The sequence below is a fragment of the Dermacentor silvarum genome, chromosome 7 (genome assembly GCF_013339745.2).
Source record: "Dermacentor silvarum isolate Dsil-2018 chromosome 7, BIME_Dsil_1.4, whole genome shotgun sequence".
In the NCBI taxonomy this organism is placed as follows: domain Eukaryota; kingdom Metazoa; phylum Arthropoda; class Arachnida; order Ixodida; family Ixodidae; genus Dermacentor; species Dermacentor silvarum.
In genome coordinates this window covers 70,706,287-70,727,865 of record NC_051160.1, presented here as the reverse complement: position 1 = coordinate 70,727,865, position 21,579 = coordinate 70,706,287, and the positions used below count along the sequence as shown (strand labels likewise).

Sequence of the window (21,579 nt, the reverse complement as noted above, 5' to 3'; positions counted from 1 at the left end):
TGGCCAGCCCCGAGCAGGAACAACATTTGGCGCCCATTTATTTGAACGGCATTTGGCCAGATGCCAAGGCGTGGTCGCATCATGACACGCTTCCTGTTCGATCAATGAAGCTACTGCGGGACTGAGCGGTGTCCTCAGCGAAGTCACTGGTTTCGCTAGCGAGTAAGCACAGAGGTGGCGGAGGCGCAACCCTTGCACACGTATCTGTTGTCGGGGTCCACCTGTGCGATGCTGTTGGGTCCACACTCGGCGCCAGGCTTCTTGTTCACACCTGAAGCACGAAAAATATTGCCATTTATAATAGAAGTTCACAAACCCATCACTTCACGTCTCGAGGATGGCGATAGCTGAGAAGCACAACAAACAGTGCTCATCTCCCAGTGATGCTAAAGCCGAAGCTACGGCTTGGGCTAATACTATTGAAAAAATGTTTTCGATGACAGTGCATCTTGGATGTTCGTATAGTTAATCCATATGTTCTGGTGGTCATCTCGTAAGCTTCTTTTTTTTTTGTAAGTCATCTTGTTGGTCATCTAGGTAAGCGTTTAATGCAGATTGTGTCACTTCTTGGCAATTTGTTTGGTCGAAAACGACTGCAAACAAAGCAGTGATAAGGGCTGGAAATTCCGCACACATGCCAGCGCTATGGCATTTTTTGGTTCGGCATCCTCCAATAAAACACTTGACAATGCCTCACGCCTGGTTTGCCGTGACCTAAGTGGCGACAGACAGCGATGCAATAGGGCACGTCTCTGCAGCAGCTGGCTTCACTGAAGTAGATCGAGGCGCGCATACGGCAATGTTTTGTTTTCATACAAACCAGGCGAACATAATTTACACGCCAAGACACCATTGGCAACCCTTTCTTTTCGCCTGTGTTAACTGTTAGTTGTGTATACTGCTAGCTGATGTAGGCGAACTTGGCGGAGCTCACGCAAATAACCAAGCTTACGGGCCCCATGGCTTCACTGCCGTGAAGCGCCGGACGCCACTGAGACGCAGAAGTGTTTCTGAAGTGATCGATTGAGAGAACAGTCATCGGTTGAGGTTGCCCTCCAACAGAAAAGCTGAAAGCGCCTTGGATGCGCTGAATGCTCTCGTGGTGTTTTAACACGAAAGTGTTTTATGCCGGGGTCCACCAAGACTTCACTGACGTATTTCCGTCACGGAAATACGTCATAGAACATAATACAAAGAAAGAAACCACAAGAAAAAGTTCCACAAACATGCAAAATTTGGAAATCGAACCCACGACCTCTCGGTCCGCGACGATAGATCGCCGAGCGTTTAACCCATTGCGCCACAAACGCATTTGCAGAGAGCTACACAGACGCGCCTTATATATCTAACACTCCTCCGTGTACCCGCGCTCTTGCTCGGGGCGGTGCCGCCGCCTACGAGCAGAAAAGAGAAGTACTGCATTATGACACTAACGCGCACCGACAGTGAACGCTTCGGTGGTCTCAGCACTGCGACGCCTCGATGCCAGCATTCGAAGGGACGCTGGCATCAAGAAGCACTACCAACGCCACCTAGGTGGCGTTGGTAGTGGCGTTCACCGTACTCAGCACAGCGGAGCGTGGCCTCCGCAATTAGCTCTGAAAATGTTTCTGAAGTTGATCGCGGAGGCTGCAATTACGACGCGCTGTACGCGCTGATTTGACTCGGTGACGATTCAGTTACGTGCTTCGTCTTTCGCGTTGTGCTAGCGTGTGCAGCGTTGCAGCTTCCATATGCACGACGGTTGCTCATGGTCATCGACGTTGGTAGTCGTGATGGAGGAGACGTGCCACCAGGCGTCAGCGTGGGTGCATCAACGCCTAAGGGCGCTTTAGCCACAAAACACCAATAGACATTATATATCAATGTGCAATAAACATTACACTACTTCTGTGAAGACACGTTTCACTTTCGTGTTCTATACCGATTCCTATATAAGAGGGATCAACCACATTTTTCAAAGGTCCCGGTGTGTCGCGTCGCTCTAAACGGGATTCGCATCGTGTGCTCGATGCAGGGATTAATGTGGCTGCACAAGATATAAAGCACTTGAGAAGTTTGTGTCCTCGGACATGACAGAGGTGGGCAATTAATAATTCGAAGTGACCGCACATTCTCTGTAAGTCGTGGTTCCATTTACTCGTTTTGCACGTTTCCGTTCAGGATGATCGGAAAGCACGGCGCAGCGATGACGCGGAAAATTCCTTGCAGTACCTGTAGTGTTTACACGCGAGTTTGCGTAACTTAATTTTTGGAGTAATGGCCCCAATCTCTCTCCCTCTCTCCCCACGCTGTTCATTTGCATTTTTTTTGGGGGGGGGGCGGTGTAGCGAAGTGTCGGGAACGCATGATTGAGATTTCAGTGAAGCATTAAACTGTCCCTTCAAGACACGGGTTCTGTTTTAATTAAATGTAAAGCCAGCAATGACTGCACATAGGATTATCAAGATGCACTTACATACGGCGCGGTCGGTGCCGTAACAGGGACACTTGATGCACGTCAAACCGGTCTTCTGGTATCCGCACACCTGATCCGGACCACACTGTGGGCCCTGCCGCCATCAAAGGCACAAGAAAACAAAATTGAATCAACATTCGATAGAAAGAATAACCTAAAAGGAGAAAGGAACGCTCCAGTCTTGCCAGCGTGACATGTTTCAATGAGCGCCAGTTAACCTATAACAGCCTATGCTTAGTCTGGCGTAAAGCCAACGCGTCTTCAAAAAGTTTCTAATGACTTGAGCGTCAGCCGGCACCATACTTTGCCTGCGAATTCTCTGATCTCATCACACCGCCCAATCAGCTATCCTGGACAGTGTGTTCCTTCGTTTGGCAGCCATTATCTTAGTGTAAAATGCAGGCCATCATCTGTTGTGCGTTTTAGGTGACCTGCTCAAATTTATACTGGAATACTATGCGGCGTGCATGTTCCATAATAGATGCTAATATTAACTTTAAAACTGTCATTTACTGCGCCATCACTCGTCGCGTGGTAACTATAGCTTGCCCTCAAGATTTTTTTTTTTTTTGTTAAGTTTGAAGCTACGGCCACCTCATAAGGAATTCGAAAGCTGGATCTTAAGCGCCACTGGTGTTTCCCTGTGCTCCAGTTGAAATAGATGAATCTATTCAGTGAATAAACAAAATTAGGATGCCAGAAACACCCTACAATACCATCAGAAATGACGCAGGTCGCTCTAATTATGCGAGATTGCCAGCAGCAGATTACGTACACTTACTCCTCCGCATCTGGTGTCTTGGTGTTCCAGGACCAGACCTACAAAAGGAAAGAAAGAAAAAAAAACTTCGATCAAGTCCTACCTGTGACTTCTAACGCGTCGAAGATCGGTAGTGCTTCGAAGTAAGATAAAATGATAAGTTATGAAATAATGTTTGCCGCGATTCCTTGTTCCAGTACAAAGAACATACTCCGCCTCCTCACCGACGGAATACTGGTCCATTTTCAATTTCAATAAACTAAGCAAATTCACTTAGTTTATTTGATGAGCGGTAGTGTTAAGCGAAAAAGAAAAACAAACAAGTACACTCACATTCGTAGGGTGACGAAGGGCAATCCTTCAGTCGGCATTGGAAGCCAGACTCGCACTGAGAACAACACGAAAGAAAGGGGTATATTGAATGACCGTCATGCTAAGTATTTGAATGTTCGAAACTTTCGAATAATGAATGGAATATTGTCCTATTCAATTGAGTTCTCGAATCAAGCAGTTGCTGTTCAGAGGGAATATTCTTTCGAATATTTAACGCTGATGACTGTACACGACCAAACATGAAATTGAAGCAAAACATGCGATCACTGTCATGACATCGGTAGTGTACGTAACAGTGGACAGCACGCTGCGTTGCTCAAACAGCCAGACTTTTCCAGCTAAATGTGCAAAATCACTCGCAACAAGTTGTTTACACACGCCATTCGGCAGTGAGTATCCCATGGTACTATTTAGAGACGGGACACCTGTGTCCTCTTATTGTTATAATCATGAATACGTTGCATTGCAACATACTTCATGCAATATGGCACCGCCTTCCGCGACCATTCGAACAAGAGAAAAAAGTGCATTTTTGTTTCCGCTCTGGCATCGCCGCATACGGCTTGCATTGCCCATTTGGTCTGGTATGTACACAAATGCAATAAATGACCAACAAGGCCACCTTTCTAAACCTTATATGATAATGCATGACCACGTAAGCCTCGATGAGCCCGGAGTTTGCGAACCAACTTTTCTTACTACGTTTGTTCATTTATTAACGCAGGTTTTATAATGTGCGGTGTAACTACAGACCCTTACAAATGCCGCGAATACATGGATGCTAAATATACGAGAAATAATGTTGACAAAGCTGTAATTTAAGGGCAAGCTATTCAAAAAATATTCGGTAATTGGTTCTGGCACTATTCGACGCAGTCCCAAAAAGTACTATTTATACACCAATACCAAGTATCTTCAAGGAGGGCTAGTCGGTGAAATTTACTCAAGGAATTTTCAAGAGCAAACATAATTAACAAGCTGCAGTTTGAGTAGTTGAAGTAGGATGCTGATAACACTCACCGAGCAAGATGTGGAAGAAACATCGACGCCTGTAGCGAGACAAAAATAAAAAAAATTAAAATAAAAGAAAAGTAACCGACGTTTTGCTTCAAGTGATACGAAACAAAATTGCGAAACAGTTTGAAAGCGGACTTGAACTTTCAATAGACCAATAAAACTAGTTGCTTGGTCACTTGGTTGACAATGTTTAGGAAGAAGTCAATGCACAAAACACAAAGAGGAGTGGGCACACACAGACTAGCTCTTAAAAGTTGTGCTAGTCCTTGTCTGGGCGTATACTTGTTTTTTTATCTGTTCTGCGCGTTATCTCTTTTCCAAGCTTTAAATAGATCATCCACTCAATTCGCTTTAGAGCGTTGTAATAAACTGATACGTAGGAATCCGCCGGGGTCGTGTAGCGGTTTTGGCGTTGCGCCGGTACGCCCGACGTTGCGGGATCAAATCCCGGCCGTATATGCTGTATTTCGATAAGGGCGAAATGCAAGAAGGGCCATGTACCGTGCATTGGGAGCTCATCCAAGAACTCCAGGTTGTTCCGGTGTTAATCAGGTGTCCCCCACTACGGCATGCCTCATAACAAAATTGCGATTTCGGCACATAAAACGCCAGAATTTTTTACATGTAGGCTATGACGCAAGAAGTGCTACTCACAACGGTGATCGGTTTCACAGTTGGCGCTGCTCGAGTAGTTGGCGTGAAGCACGCACCGTTGACCTCCAGAACAGTCGGCATCCTGCGTGCATCAGAATGAATCAATCAGTCCTAATGGCGTGTAAAGCGACAAGAAAAAAATACGATATTTTGTGCAATCATATACACATCCTGAGGCAATCTATTCTCTTGTGAATACATATGTTTCAGCGACTAAAAAATCACTTAGCGATTGTTATCTTAACATGGGATTGTGGATAAATAAACATGCTTACCGACTGGCAGGTAGTTGCCGACACAGCCATGCCGTAGCCTGAAAAACAATGACAATAACACTATATCGAGTCATCGACAGTGGCGTGCATTACATATCTAAAACACTTAATATGTGCTGCAGAATAGGTGTCGGAAGATTTTTATATCGTGTGGAATGTGCTTAATTAGAATGTTATCCAGTGCCTACCATTCGAACATTTTCTTAATTTATGGCGCCCAAAGCTTGCCTAAGTGAAATGGTAAGCTCATTATATAGCTGGGTTCGTTCTTTTCTTTAGTGCACCTGGATATAAAGCACACACCGTATGATTGTGGAGTTCGGGCTATGGTTCATTGAGGCATGCATATCTTTGTACGCTTTGACATGCTGATTGTATCCGCGACAAGTGTCCGATATTATAAAATAGGGGATTAGAGATAAATTGACAAGACGCAGCAGCGCTGTACACCAAAATTGGTGCTCCAATGGGCAATAACACTAATCAGTAATATTACTAGATAATTAACGCAATAATGTGCTTAGTTGGCACATCTTAAATGCATAATTGAAGTCAGCCAGAGCTGAAAGCATGAGCTTCGACAAAAACGTCATTGCACCAGTTAACGAAAGCGCTCTAAGTGTGAGGAAACTGCGACGAGAAGATGCCGGTGCCACTAAAGGTGCCAGCAGCTTCTATAAAAATGAAACGCTCAAAGGCGACAGCAATATGCATTGTTGTTAAAGGTCTTATAATGTGTAAAAGTGAAAATGAAATCGGGTGCGGCCATAAAGCTTTTACAAAGTGGTAGCAGAATCAAAAGTATTGCCGAGGTAGTTTTGGCTTGAAGCTTGCGTGTCCGTTCTTCGACGCGCTATAACCCTGTGAACACGATGTCGTATCTGTCTGAACGCTTATTGCGCAATGTCCGGTTTAGCCGGCTGCCACACGTCGTATGTACCTCACACGTACAAGTTAGGGGAGGTAGGCATCGCCGCAATATTGCATGCGCTGCAACGGACTCGGAAAGCATAAGAGCGAAATGAGAACAGGCGCTAGATGTGCTGGGAGTGGTGCCGGAAGGACTACGGTACACTCCGTTGTTCCGGGAACATTACAGAGTTCATTGGGCGAAGGCAGTTGGCCTTTAGTTGCGCGGCTGACACTCAGGCAAGCGGTTGTGGAACAAGGGACCAATGCGGGTTGTTCAACTGGCAGTGATGGGTTACGGACGTCCGAGTAGACGTCTGACAGCGGGCGCCGTAAAATTCAGGACGGCCTGTGGCAGCTCGTCATAAGGGCGCGAGCCCGGCGGTGTCATCGCAAGTTGGTCTATGAGGTCAACTGGCAGAACGTAAAGAAGTACTTCGCCCATGAATTCGTGGATATAAATCAACTTCAGCTCCACGACCAACTCAAACTGAGCAACCAATGCGCTGACGTACCGGAACGACGGCAGTGGGGGGCTGAATCGGGGTGTCGGTCAGTTAGCGATGGCCGCACGTCGCCGCGCGGAAGGCTGCGGCTTTTCAGGTCACCACAATGTAGAGGCTGTCGTGAAGGTGACTCTGGCTAGATTTATTAAAGACATGAGGCAGTGCGCCGAGCGGCAATGGATGTGGCCAGTTCATGGCTTTTCAATTCGTTTTCAACGCGGCACATATATAAAGGGAGGGCAGTTGGCCCCACAATGAAGAAAGTAAATGAGCATCTCTAAAAACAGCGAGATGTTGGAAAAAATAAAAGCATGAAAATATATTTCATTATAAAATGTGTCATGGCCGAACGTCCGCTAGCGTGGCTATTTGTCGGCAGCGCGGTTGATGGCGATGCCACTACAAGTATTTTATTGCACAATCTAATTGATTGAACGTAGGCAATAAACGTATTGTATGCACACCTTTTATATTGCATAGTAAATATGTTTGCTTCCCGATTATTTAGTTGCCAAAGACTAAAGCACCGCTCATGCGCAACGGGACAAAGCTGCAAAGCCAAAGCGTCTCGACCTCAGCATATTGTGCGAATTCATACCACAACACTCGTGCTGCATGTGTTACAAAATCATTGCCGGCCCGGTTTCAACAGTTTCATTTCAACAGGTGTCCTGAAGTAGCCTAGTAAATGGTAACCAGGAAGGGATTGTGACTCCATCAATTAATGATTTGATCTGTCACGCAAGACCAGTTCAAGTGATCCAACTGCTGAAGTCGAAACTCACCATTGGAGAATCTGCTATGAACACTTTACTTCTATTATATATATCTGTTGCGCACCTCGGCTATTTCAAGATTCCGAAAGTGACGTGAATTAGGTAGAGAGAGAGAGGGAACGAAGATAGGCAGGGAAGGGAAACTTGGTAAAGTTGGTGTACGTTCATACTCGACAAAAACAGCTATATTTTATCTTTGCCAAGTTTTACAGCGAGCGTACAAGCTCACGCATGCGCCCACACAGTGGAGCGTCTGCGCGCTCGTGTGTGTGTGTGAACCTACCTATCGTCGTCCTGACCTTTGTTAAGGCTGTCTCAAGTGTAAAGCAAAATCTTTGTCCAGTTTGCACCCTTACGCATGGAGAGGGGGAGTCAAAGAGAAAAGCCAGCCTAGGTCAATTACACACACTAGCCAAAGTGTAGTGTATCTACAGTGAAGTACTCGAGTCGGTCGCTTTCAAGTGCTGCATAAGAGCTCGTGTGGCTTTCTGGGCAAATGATGAACATCATTTATCCAAAATATGCAGGCAATTCTCAGTGTCTTCAAGATATATGTCATTGGGCTGTGTAGTGCTTTTTCCACACCGCTGTTGGCACGGCAGACATCTGAATGACTAGTGTGAAAGTTATTTTCATTCCATAGGGCGTTACAAGTTATGTCATACCACAGGAACTCCCTTAAACAGTCAGTAGTATGTCTGGCACTCGCGTGCAACGTAGCCTGCACATATACTTCTGTCAAAGTAGGTAGTTCGCAAGTTAGGGGCGAAAATTACATTATATCGGCTTGGCTTCTTTTTGCAGTGAAATCCCAAGGCGAAGGAGCTTTCGCATTCCGCTAGATCCAACTGCGGCGCCAAGAGCGACCGTTTAACACGCACTTGCCTATGCTGCGGACATGCATGCAAAAGCGCATTGTTATCACATGCGCAGTGCAGGTCGTGAAGCACTCAAACGAAAAAAGAAAAAAAATATATGGGGATCCCACGCGCTGTAAGAATCTGTTCAAACATAGCTCTCTTTGATGGTTGCGCAAAACGCTCTTCGTGTTTAGAGACTCTTTGCAAGTATAAAGCACGCGACAAACTTGGACACATTTTCATTCTGAAATGCTTCGCACAACTTCCACGCATGACCAAAATGACCTGACGATGAAGGAATGACGTCGATGGAACGACACCAACAGAACGAGTACGATGGCAGCGCGATGGCGGTAGCAGCGTGACTACCATGTATTGACGACAATGAAATGGTACAACAGATGCAGTAGTTGCTAGGTTAATACGACTAGGAATATAGATTGTTGTACTGTGAGTGGCTAAGACTGAGAACGATACTGAAAGCACGACAAAAACTGAACTGCCTTCATGTTTATGACAATACAACCAAACTAAAGTGCAACCAAACTCGTTAATTGACTGGTTCATGGATTGTTATTCAGCAGAATGTCGGCAAAGTCGGGCCGACCCGGCGGTCGAGCTAAACAAAGACGTAACCAATACCGTTGAGACTTGGGCTAGTCCGTGCATATATATTTGAGAAGGGGAACAGCGCAAAACAACATCACAGACAAAAGCTAGAAGCTGACATGCGCGCCCTCAGATAATGAACGAAACTTAATTAGGCAAGAGCATAAATCCTGTCACTACAGTTGTTCGAATGCCCGTGGTATCGAATATTTTCTTGTTACACACATAATTGTCATTGACTGCTAGTGAACCGCGAAGGCTTTAACCTCAATCGATCCATCTGCAGCTCAAGAACGTAACGGCGCTGATGCACGCAGAATAATACACACGTGTTCAAGTGCACTTACCGACGACGGCCAGTGCCCCCAGTATCAAGTGGAAGGTTCCCATCGTTCGGCTTGTCTGCTTTAGAATAATTTGCTCCCGTGTCCACGCGCTCAAGCCGAAACTGGCAACTAGACAGAGACGGCGGAAGCGCCACGTTTTTTATGTAGTAGCTTCCGTAGTTGGCCGCACGTTGGCGCCGGGTCGCAGGAGCAATCGCAGCGACAGTTGCTGGCCATTGCGGCAGTTGAATGTCCCGAGTATCTTGCGTTGCTTTTGTGCGTCACTTATCGGTACAGTCGTAAGGAAGGAAGTGACAAGTTGTGCAGCTTCGCGAGACGGTTTTGCGCGCAGACCGGGAGTGGACAACTGGACGGCACAGGAGGGCAACGGACTAGTACGGGCTGCGCGTGTCTACTGCTTGCGCCCGGATAGCATCGAAAAAAAATTTTGAACCGCGCATGCGTTGAACCGCGCAGTTACGACTTCCGGGATGTTCCCAGGTTGAGTTTTTGCTTTTTTTTTTCGAGTATGACTTGGCTTCTCTCACTAAATAAGCGCGCCGGTACTTGAGACCTGTTTGAAATAATTCTGACTTGGGTGTAATTTATGTACATCTTCCTCGCTCAACTCTACATAAGTGGGAGAGACTGTGCCCTCGCACCTAATTTTTGTTTTACATTTGTTCAATAGACAAAGCTTCACGAGATATTAATATTTCACCCAATTCGTGTTGAGGGCCGCACATCGTATAGAAGGAAGAAGAGCGATAAGCTGGTCGTCATAACCAACTTTAATCGAGTGCACGCAAGCTGTTCTTTTGTTTCGTTTCTAATTTTTAAGGCGAAAATCTTACATGCCCCGTGAAGTGGAAAATCCGGCGAGCGGCTGGGATTAGCATCCGATGGCAAGAAAACTCATGTGACCAAGTGATGACGTCAGGTTCCCGGCGCTGGACCAGCTGCGGCTCGCACTGCGGAATCCCACGGTGAACAGACACCATGGCCTTCACTAAAAAAATATATTGACTGCGCAATTCGAAAATTTAGTGGACCCACGTTCGAAACCAACCTGGACCACACCCAAAATTTACTTGACCCACCCTCAAAATTGACCTTGCCCAATTCGAGCACATGACCAAGTGAAAAGTATCGCGTGGAAGATTCAGAATGCTTTCGCATTCAAGGCACGTAAGGATTCTCAAGTGCCTCTGTAACTTCGCTCTTCGAGCTTGCATATCTCTGCTAACGTTTGCGAAAACAAATTTTTATCTTCGGTTGATACGCCACTTATCTTCGTACGACTAGGGTTATTCACATCGGTATTGAAAGCATCACTTACAAACCAAACAAGAAAAAAAAATAAAAAAAAAACTGACTGCAAGTTCTATTGCAAAGCAATCTATAGCGAGGTAAGGACAGCTAGCGTCCTGTCAGGTACATAATCACTTTGCCAAGTCTGTTCTAGGTATTGACGGTTTTATTGCGAACTTGAAAAGCCGTTTTTTTTTAATACCGTGTTTACAGGCTGGAAGCAACCGTGCCCCGTACTTCTTTCCCTACAAGCCACATTTCTGTGCCTGATATGCCTAAAAACACATAGATGAAGATGTAACATCGCATGGTCCTTCGACAGGTTGATATAATAACCTGAATTTTTTATTAATATAACCATTTCCTGGGTAAAGTCGATAAAAAAAACTTGACGTCTTGAGATTATATATACTGATTTTGGTCAGAGAGCGGTTGTATTAATTATGCTTTTGCCTTACCCAACGGTCTTCAGGCGAACTCTTGATAACGCAACGAAATCTGTCATCATAATGGCCTTATTTTAAGGCTATGCTTCCTAAATTTCTACCGCCCAGGTGTTTAGAACCGCATAGAACATACCCTCTAGTTCTAGTGACATACATACCAAAATATGAAGCCACTGCTTTATCTTATGTTAACGATGTTAATTTTCGTTAACAAGTGAGAAGACTTAGTTTCTTCAATAGGAACTGCCATAAACAATTGGATAAGATGTAAGCTTAAGGAACACCCAAGGGTTCTAAAGAGACTTTAAATGGTATCAAATAAAACAACTGGACCACAGGGAAGAACAAAAGAACCTGCAGCGTATTCTCTCAAAGAAGTCATACCAGATCCTAGCGCAATTCAGGTATACTTTCTTTATTTGCCTGAACTACCACGCTACATAACGTAAGAATGAAATTAAATATAGGCATGGTAGGCCCGTTTCATGCGGACAGTGAGATATACTTCTAAAATGTATTGTCCACGAACCATCGCTCATAGTCGTCAGGTAGGCCACTGTTTAATTTCACGCCAATAAGTACACTTTCACGGACTGTCCTTGTCCCAGGTTACGTCTGAAGTAGATGGTGAACATCCGCTGCACACGCAGAAGCGGACCACTTCGGACACTGGACATTGTATTCACATGGTTGACCCAAAGTATAAGTCATGGTTGGTGTAAGGGAAACCCCGGTCTGAGGTCTCCGGATAGACACTTCCTTTACCCGTGAAATATTCTGACGAAGGGAGCTGACACGGGGAGGGGTGGGGGCCCGCATGACCCGCCGTCGGAACGATTTTCAGGCAATCAGGACTGGCCGGGGGTCATGGGTAAGGTGAGTTTGTACAGATTGCGAGAAAGTGTTAGCATTGTGGTACGCGAGGTTGTTTTTGTGGTCATGACCATGCACCTGCACCCAGTGAACAGTGATGTTGACACGTGAAGACTTGCAAAGTTTGTATGTCTTCTCACAAATGCGCAGGCATTTTATTACTTGTATGAGCTGCCTACCTGCGCTGAGGCGGTCAGTGTGGATGTGGGCTCCGTTGGCGTTAGGGAGTTGACGAGGGCTACGATCGCATCTTGTATAGCTTGCAGTTCAAATAATAAGGGATCTGAAAAGTCCGTTATATAGCTGTGGGTGGCTTCGATCTCTGGGTGTGCCGCACTAAACGTTATTTATCGTCGTCTTGTGTTAACCACCGCGTCCTTGTAAACCACACAGCTGTTTCAGTTGTTGGACTCGGTTGAACCCGTCGTCGGAGCTTTGTCGTCTTGTTAGTGGTTGTTGCTGTGTAATGCCGTAGTGAAAGATTGTCCAAGGTCGTAGTCATGGCAAAATCTCCGTAGTAATATCAATGGGTCGCCGCTACTGTCGGTATGTGGTCTCTTCAGGTTTCTTGCTTGATGTCGCTGATCAACAAGCTCATAAATGGTGTTAGTTGCACGTACTCTTGTAGCGTTGGTATACGTGTTAGACGAGGTAAGGCCGTATTTGCTCTCACAGCTCTTCTATTGATAACCTCAAGTTTGTCCCACTGTTGAGCAGTCAGTGGTAGGAACTGCGCTTGATATATAATGTGAGGCAGCCGGACGGAGAGCACGACGAAACGAGTGACGTCAGTGCGAGCCCCACCACACCACGGCGCAATTCTGCGAACAGTTTCAGCTGATGTGTTGCTGATCTTAATCCACTTCATGCTAGACCCCGAATGGTGAACTTGCAGGCCAAGGACCCGCAGCTCTTCAGTGTCAGGAATTAGCGATAAGCCAATATTCAGTCGGAAGGTGCTATCGCGCACTGATCGCCTGTCCCCACCATTTCCACGTTTGCGGAACGACCACAGCGCCAAATTTATCTGCACTAATTTCTTTATCTAAATATAAAGCATGCAGTATGAAAAGAACTGTACCTACTCCCTTCAGTACACCCTTCCAATTTTTTTAAAGAATATCACGCGAGCGTCGACCACACGGCGTTTCAGTGGCCTTCTAGCGTTTCAGTGGCTTCAGGGGCACCCATGAAGCGAGCAGCGCAGGAGAATACATTAGAACTAGAATTGGTGTTGCACGACCGCACATAATGTTGCCAAACCCACCGTCCCTCGCCTCTACAAGGCGGCTGACATGCCGTCCGGTCAACGCTAGCGTGACATTGTTCAAAAATTGCAAGGGTCTAACTCTCCAGGGTTGGTCTGCTGCCGCTGGAGCTAGTCTGAGGAGATTGCTTGCCCATATACGCAATACCCTTCATGGAATACCAGCAGTGCTGCCAGGTTGTCATGTGTGTTCATGTGTTAGAATTCTTAGGGCCCTTCATGCTCTTTCCGGGGGATATGTCTGTATCGATGCTTGACTGGGTATGTACCGCATTTCGAAGAAACTCTTTGACACCAACTTGGAGCACTGCCCAAGTAACTGGCTATGCGTCAGTATAGTTGTGTGCCACTGTCCAGTGAGCGAGCGTGTTTGACGCCAACTTGAATAACTAGGTATGTGCCTTAAATTTCTACGGTCCTTAGTGGAATCGAGCCCACGTCACAAACGTTTCCTTCAACGACAGCCACCCGACGCATTTTAATTAGTAGGCTGCGCCACAACTGCATTGGGTCTGTGTCGCTTCCGACGAACGCCTTTTACGCCAACACTTTAGCGAGCTGCGCCATGAGTGCACTGGGTGTGTCCAACTCTTCAATGAACCTCTCGTCAACTTGCTTGGGTCATTGAGTATGCGTCACTGTGTGTCACAAGTGCGGGAGCAAGTCTCAGCGTTCGCAGGCACCGGCGCGCCAGGCCTGTAGTCTCGGAAGCCACGCGTGGACTTGGCTGTGTCACTAGATGGCGCAGCGTGTCCAAATAGAAGCGCGAGAGCGGAGCCCCCTTACCTCATGACGCGTTTCTCACCATCAGCACGCACCGGTGGACCACGCTTTCGGAGGCCACGCTTTCGGAAGCTTTGCTTTCTTAGACAATCTCAAAAGAGGAATGCCGCTGCAGTACACGGCTCGCACATAACTCGTTTCAACGGTGGCAGTAGGTTGTGTAGCCATATTGTTTTGTGGCACAAAATGTCTTGATTTCTTTTGTTCACCGGTAAAATTCTCCATTCCCTCCCACACGAAAAAAATTTATTCACACAATTTTTAAAGGCTTAGAAACAGGTGATCATTTGCTTTTATAGCTGTTTCTACAGAAACGTCACTGTGACGGCATCTACAGTTATAATTAAATCCTGCAAAGCTGACCTACAAGGAAATGGGTGTCGGTCAGTCGAATTTATCGTAACATACACCAATACGTTCCACGTAAAGAATGTCCCAAAGTTAAAAAATATGCATAACCATTCCAGGAGGACGCGACCAAATGCATGTTGTTAGGCACTGCATGGATGAACTTAGATTTTCTTTGTAGTCTGCCTAATTGCATAATTAGCCAAGAATAATGAACCAACTTTTCAGGTATTAACTTCAGGTATTCAAGTATTACAGCTTCCAATGACAAAGTTGCAGGGCGTTCTAGAAAAACATGCAATTCATCGGCTTTTAACTTCCTACTTGTTACGTAATCAATTTTTTGTTTGTCTTTGAGAAACCCCGCGAAAATATAAAAAAAGAAATCACCGCCCAAGCATTCCGTACAGATGGTTAACCAGCGAAGCTGAAACGCCCGGCCCTAGTTGTTTATCACTGGGTTAATCTCGACGGTTCAATAAACGACGGCTTGGTAGGCTGCCCGATCCTCAGTACGCAGTTGCTGCTTGCGCTCGGCCACCCGGGCCTGTACTTGTGTCCATACTGCAGCATCGGCACGGCGAACACGCGCTCTCTGACGGTGCTGCTGTCGGCGCTGTTCATCGTAAGCTGTCTGCTGCTCGGGAGTTCGTACGATGCTACCCATGCTGAAGTCGGAGAGAAACTGCTGCACGCGCGCTCGGCTGCGACGGAGAGAACGACGTCACTGACGGCGCAGCCAATGGCACACCTCTCTTTCTCTTTTACGTGTGACAAGGGTAGTTCAAGGGCTGCGTTACAGGTCCCGAGCCCACCACCCGAGTCCACAGGGGTACGTGCCATTGCACTTGGACCCTTTCTGCACAACCACCAGGATCGGCCCGCACTTCTGCGCACATCGGACGGACGGATTTTTGGTTTCGCCTAGCCATATACGGCTTCGTTGTAAGAAGCGCGTGACATGCACGCTGCGATTTCAGTGCTGTCAAACGTGCCGCTTATGAACGAGCTGCGCGTTTCGCCTGGTGCACTGCTGCTTACAATGTGACAGCGCAGCGATTTACGCCAGTGATGTGCTTCGCTCACGGTGGTTCACGATAGCAATAAGCAGACCAGGCCGCACACCAGGCTCGTGTCTGCCAGTCACCGATTCATCAACCTGCGTGGCACGCAAAAACCTGAACAAATTTCCAAGCTCAAAAGTTGCGCGATGACGCAGTGGTCAGCCCGTGCGTCTTCCCACGGCGCGTGGAGCTGAGGCATGTGTTCAACGCTCAACGGAGACGGCGGGTAAAGTTTTCTTGGCCACATGACGGGGGTGAAGCTGAGGAGGTCAAAACGAACCCAGTTTCGGGCTTTTATCGGCTGCCACAGTAAAGAGAAAAATCGAAGTAAAGACAGGGAAGCTAATCAGTGGGTATTACAGTTGGTTGCCCTGTACTAGAGAATGGGGCGCGAAATATGACTGAAAACTACAGAAGTTAGGGATACAAAAAAGAAGACTGCGTGGATGCTGTCACGCAATTTGTCAAGGCGCAGTCAAAAGAAGACAAAAAAGACACTACGAGTAAAACAGCGAGCGTGTACTTTCTAAACTTACATCATTCATTTTCTTCAAACCACCCAATTCTTAACGAAACCTCCACGGTGGGTATGTGCCACTTGTGCGCAGGAGCAACAACAACATCTCGGTGCCCGTTTATTTGAATGACATTTGTATAGACGCCAAGACATGGTCGCATCATGACCACTTTGCCTTTCGAGCAATGTCGCAACTGGGGCACTGCGCGGTGTCTTCAGTGAAGTCACTGGTTCCCCTAGCGTGTGAGCACAGAGGTGGCGGAGGCGCACCCGTCGCACACGTAGCTCTTGTCGGGGTTCACCTGCACGATGCTGTTGGGTCCACACACGACGCCGGGCTTCTTGTTCACGCCTGTAGCACAAAAATATTTGGGTTTACAATGACAATTATCATAAAGCTATCACTTAATTTCTGAAGGATGGCGAAAGCTGAGAAGCACGGAAAACAGCGCTCGCCTCCCAGTAAGAAGCGATGCTGAAGTGGGGCTAATGCTATTCAAAAAAAGTATTCGACGGCAGTCAGTGCTCGATGATAGTATAGTCAATGCACGTGCGCTGTTGGTCATCTTGGAAGCGTGTCTGAGGAAGCCCTTTGTGCATATTGTCAGTTTTCAGCTGTCTGCGTATTTATTCTAACATGACTGAAACGAAAACAGATAGGTGCCAAAATTCCACTCAAATAACACAACAATATCGCATCCTTTCGTCAGCATCATCCAATAAAACGCTTGAGATTGCCTCACGCCTGGTTTGTCGCGACCTAACTGGGCGACAGGAATGACACAGTGCATATCTCTGCGTAACAGCCTTCATAATACACTTGACTGAGGGTATTATGAAGGGCCTCTGTAGCATATAGCTTCGCCGAAGTAGAGACGCGCCATACGACAGTTTTTTTTTTTTTTCAGACAAACTGGGCGAACAAAGTCCACGCAAGAACACCTTTGTGAACTCCTGTGCTGTTTGCCGTGTCTATACCAGTTGACGTACGCGAACTTGACGGAGCTCACACGAATGGCCAAGCCAGTGAGCGGAACAGTCCAGTCGCTTCGCTGACGCGAGGCGCTGAACGCCACGTGAATACAGAAGTGGAAGTATCTGAGAAGTGATAAATTGAGAACACGGCAGTTCATAGAGTCTGGCGTCCAACAGGAAAGCTTAAAGCGCCTGCCACACACAGGCACACCGATACTGCAATGAACTTTTCCTTCAAAGCACGAGTCCTTCGTTTGTGAAACGATGTTAAGTGAGCAATGATAGTCGCATAGAATAATCAACTTACACACGGCACGGTCGGTGCCATAACATGGGCACTTGACGCACACCAAACCAGTCTTTTCGTATCCGCACACCTGGTTCGGGCTACACTGTGGACCCTGCGAAGTTGAAAGGTCAAGAAATAGTGATTAACGATAGAAGGAACATATATAAAAAAAACTTGCGGCTCTTGCCAGCATCGCTATGCTAGCCTTACTGCTGTGAAAGACGAAAGCTTTTTTTTTTCAAAAGCTTCCAATTACCCTGATTAGAATTAGGCTACTCCATTCTTCACCTGCAAATTCCCTAATTTCATTGCACCACCAAATCATCTGCCGTCCTAGAACACATGTAATTGAAATGAAAATAAAGGAAAGGTTAGTCACCTATAAGGACAATGGCTACTCCTCTTCACGTAATAGTAATTATATTACTAAGGAGAAGAAAACAATTGTAAAATAAGTCATCACAGATCCGGAAAACCTAGAGCAGAGGTGGATAAGCGAGTATTTGTCCCTTTCGTAGGTGCTTATTTTGTTACTCTAACGGACCGCCAGTCATCTGATCTACGTACTACATGTTATGCCCAACTTATCAGTGAGAATATGCTAGCCAACCCCGTATCTGGTGGAATGCATCTTAACGTTCCACCAGTCAGTTCCGTAGCATCGCTCCTCGCCGCGTCCCTAGCTTGCTCCTTTCTTACCCGGCCAAGTCAGGTAACTGTAACTTGTTTACTTATTCTCGGGACATCGTCTTTCTTAAAGAGCATTAGTACACGGTATAAATACAAATTAGCATATGCTCACTTCAGTTTCACAACGCTTTCACTTTATATGTAAATACGGATTCTATATTTTTCACGCTTCTTTTTTTTCTACCCTCCTTTCCTTTTAGTACTTTTATATTCCTCATCTCCTCCTCCGTGCAAATTCGCGTGTGCACGACTATTTACAGGTCGGCAGAAATGTCGACGTTTCAATAAAAAAAAAATTCTCTAACTCTCTCTGCTAGGTACTGCTCGGCAAAGAATACGAAAGCTGCAGCTTTAGCGTCGCCAGTCTTTCACTATCTGCTAGTTCAAAGAGGTGTATCTTTACAATGATTTATTAAGACGAAAAAGAGTGTCAGAGACACCCCACACTATAGCGTCAGTGGCAAGGCAGTTCACTAATGAAGCGAGATTAGAAGCAGCAGTATACGTACGTTTTTTCCACCGCATCTGGTATTTTTGTTTTCCAGGACCAAACCTACAAAAGCATCAAGGAAATATGAATGAAAAGCTTATATCATGTTACATCATATTGAGTTCTAACACATCGGGTGTCGGCAATATTGAGAAATGAAATGAAAAGCAATCATTCAGTGCTGAAGAGTTTGTGAGCACAGAGAAAATAATCTGTCTCAACACTGACTGAATACACGAGCGCCGCAAGTTCAGTCAGTCAACCTTTTCTCTGAGCAGTTGCGCAAGAACATACAAATGATACTCACACTCGTAGGGTGACGAAGGGCAATCCTTCAGCCGGCATTGGAAGCCAGGCTCGCACTGAGAACAAGAAAGTAGGATATTGAATGACGATGACGTGAAATATGTTCAAGAATTAATTGGCGCATGCAATCTATGAAGTTACGGCTACACTGGCAAGGAGCCGATGGAAGGGTGAAGGCGAGTTTTGGATGATTACGAGCAGTTTTGTCTTACAGGAGCTTCATCTTGAAAAGCCAAAATAAATCAGGACGTAAGGCAGAAACTATCTCGGGTGCAAAATCCCAGTTCGTTTGGTTATGTTGCAGAAATTCTTCAATTTCACACGGCTAACGGCACATCAGCATTAGGTTTGAGGTTTATTGATCAATTTCGGGTTACAAAAAAACTTCATGAAATGAAGGTAGGAATGGGATCCCGCTGTAAATATAGTCGGGGGGGGGGGGGGGGGGGCACCTACTGTAAAACTGGAATACAATATTAGCAACAAAGATACAAAGGATCTGTCGACATACAACGCCAATGCGTAACAACACTTTCAGGCATGCTATACATAACTAAGATTGCAAAGCGAACAAAGCAGTAAACACCAGCGAAATAACAGTAATAGAGCGAGTAAATTCAGATGTACATTTATGAATAATCATCAAAGGCCTGTGCTTCAAGTAGGACACTAGCAAAACTTACCGAGCAAGACGTAGAAGAAACAGCGATGCCTGCAAACGAGGTAAAAGGAAAAAAAATGGAAGCTGTGTTTCACGTGATACGAAATGAAATTGTCGTGATGTATTTATAGTTCAACAAGTTGGTTTCGGGCTTAGCGTATCGACCCGATACGTAGGAAATGACGGAAGAAGTGCTACTCACAACGGCGATCGCTTTCACAGCTGGCGCTGCTCGAATAGTTGGAGTGGAGCACGCAACGCTGACCTCTAGAACAATCAGCATCCTGTGGGCGTAAGGATGAATCAAAATACACATGGCATGTGAAGCGGCGAGTTAGAAAAGGACAGGGCAAGCAAGAGAGTCTGCGAAACTGGGTGAACGTACACGCGGCAAATCAAACTGGATACGACTAAAACAACAATCTAAGAAATGTTGTCATCGTTTACTTCTGCGTGCAATGTAATGTTAGAATGCTTATGTTTCACTAGTAGAAATAAAAAAGAAAAAAATCACTGAATGAAAGTTATCTCAACAAGGGTTGTGGTTAAAAAAAACATACTCACGGACTTACAGGTAGCCGCTGACACAGCCATGCCGCAGCCTGGAAAGCAATGTTCATAAGTAATAAAACAAGCTTCAGTTACATGCATTACGGATATACAACACTTAAAATGTATTGTGGGATAACTATTCACACTTCTATTTTAGATCAGGCTGGATGCGCCTAATTACAATGTTATCCAGTTTACACCGTTTTACCATTTTGTGGCTTACGGCGCCCAACTGACATGGTTATATGTTACTGCTTTACGCATACAGTGCATGATTGCGAAGTTCACACTAGAATTATGTGAGGCTACGAAGTGAGGGCCCACCGGGTCCCTCACTTCGACCCGCGGGAAAGGATCAACAGTTCAATGGAACTTTGAAGGTTTCCAACTGTGGCACAGAGGCAAAACCCTCGAGGAGGCAAGTAGTCAATGGAAGTTCGAAGCGTAGCACAAAGGCAACCACCTCAGAAGAACGCGTGGGGAGTGCCCGTCGCTTCGATGTCAAACTCGCTGTCAAAACGCTGGAGTGAGGAGGCGCGGCCGCAGCAGCAAGCGAATTTACCTTCGTGCCGTCTCTCGCTTCAGCGGAAACTAAACGTCGAAAGCACAGCGCAAACGAAGCTACCGGCAATAGTTGTACTTTGTACACATCGCAGATCGCTTTGAAGAAGAGGACCGCATGGATGCGCACTTTTTCCACGTCGCAGATCGCTTTAACGATACGGCGCCCGCGCTGCCTCGCCGTAAGCCGCCGCAGTCATATACAAGCACCACCACCACAAGCGACGTACGTCACGCACGCATGCACGCACGAGTGCAGAAGTGCAGCATACATCATCATTCTTGTAGGCCCTCTGCCTAGCGCAAGTGTGTTATTGAACTAATTTAACCTGTCTAAGTAAAACGCGTTAGCAAAAGTCGTAAAGTACGACTTACGCATAACCTGCAGACATGATAGCATCGGATTGTAATTCGCATATACGAGAAAACAGTAATTGTGTTACACGCGAAACTGAAACACAATACCTTCCAGCTGCCGTTCGTTTTTGGGTGAGCACGCCACAAAAAATCCCGACCAGCTAGAGGCTAACAGCTTTGCTGTAAAACAACTAAGCGCAGGCGGGATACGAACCCACGTCGTCGCATTACGCGTGCCATGCTCTTACCAATTGAGCTCTTACCGCGGCGCCGTCTTCCCATACACTTTCCCATACACTCTCACGGTTAGTTCTAGTAGATAAACCTCAGATTCCACAGAGAGTCCCCAGATTGAGGTGACCCCCATCGAACCATCTGCATTTCCAGAACGTAACGGTCCTGATGAAGGCACGATAACAATAACACGCGCATCTTCGGGTGAGCTTACCGAGCACGGCCAGTGCAGCCAGTATCAAGTGGAAGGATCCCATCGTTCGGCTTGTCTGCTTTAGAAGAATTCGCTCCCGTGTCCACACGCTCGAACCGGAATCGACAACTAGTCAAGCGACAACGGAAGCGTCAAGTTCTTTATATAGTCGCCTGCAT

General features: G+C 46.2%; 1 protein-coding gene across 3 annotated transcripts; it reads right to left on the bottom strand.

The window, feature by feature from the left end:
* Positions 1 to 21,556, bottom strand: LOC119458185 (uncharacterized). 3 transcript variants are annotated; one of them, XM_037720010.2, is made up of 8 exons: positions 21,422 to 21,550; positions 5,498 to 5,535; positions 5,223 to 5,304; positions 4,572 to 4,600; positions 3,552 to 3,606; positions 3,234 to 3,277; positions 2,459 to 2,552; positions 1 to 271 (listed from the first exon to the last, which is right to left on the bottom strand). In XM_037720010.2, exons 1-8 carry the CDS (start codon positions 21,462 to 21,464, stop codon positions 156 to 158), a joined length of 501 nt encoding a protein of 166 aa, XP_037575938.1. In that variant the 5' UTR covers positions 21,465 to 21,550; the 3' UTR covers positions 1 to 155. The 3 variants fall into 3 exon arrangements, with proteins under 3 accessions (XP_037575938.1, XP_037575939.1, XP_037575937.1); XM_037720011.2 differs by lacking the exon at positions 21,422 to 21,550 and adding an exon at positions 9,505 to 9,709; XM_037720009.2 differs by lacking the exons at positions 1 to 271; positions 2,459 to 2,552; positions 3,234 to 3,277; ... (2 more) ...; positions 5,223 to 5,304; positions 5,498 to 5,535 and adding exons at positions 16,096 to 16,444; positions 17,375 to 17,468; positions 18,556 to 18,599; ... (2 more) ...; positions 19,706 to 19,787; positions 20,068 to 20,105 and having other exon boundaries at positions 21,422 to 21,556.
* Positions 21,557 to 21,579: the final 23 nt, after the last annotated feature.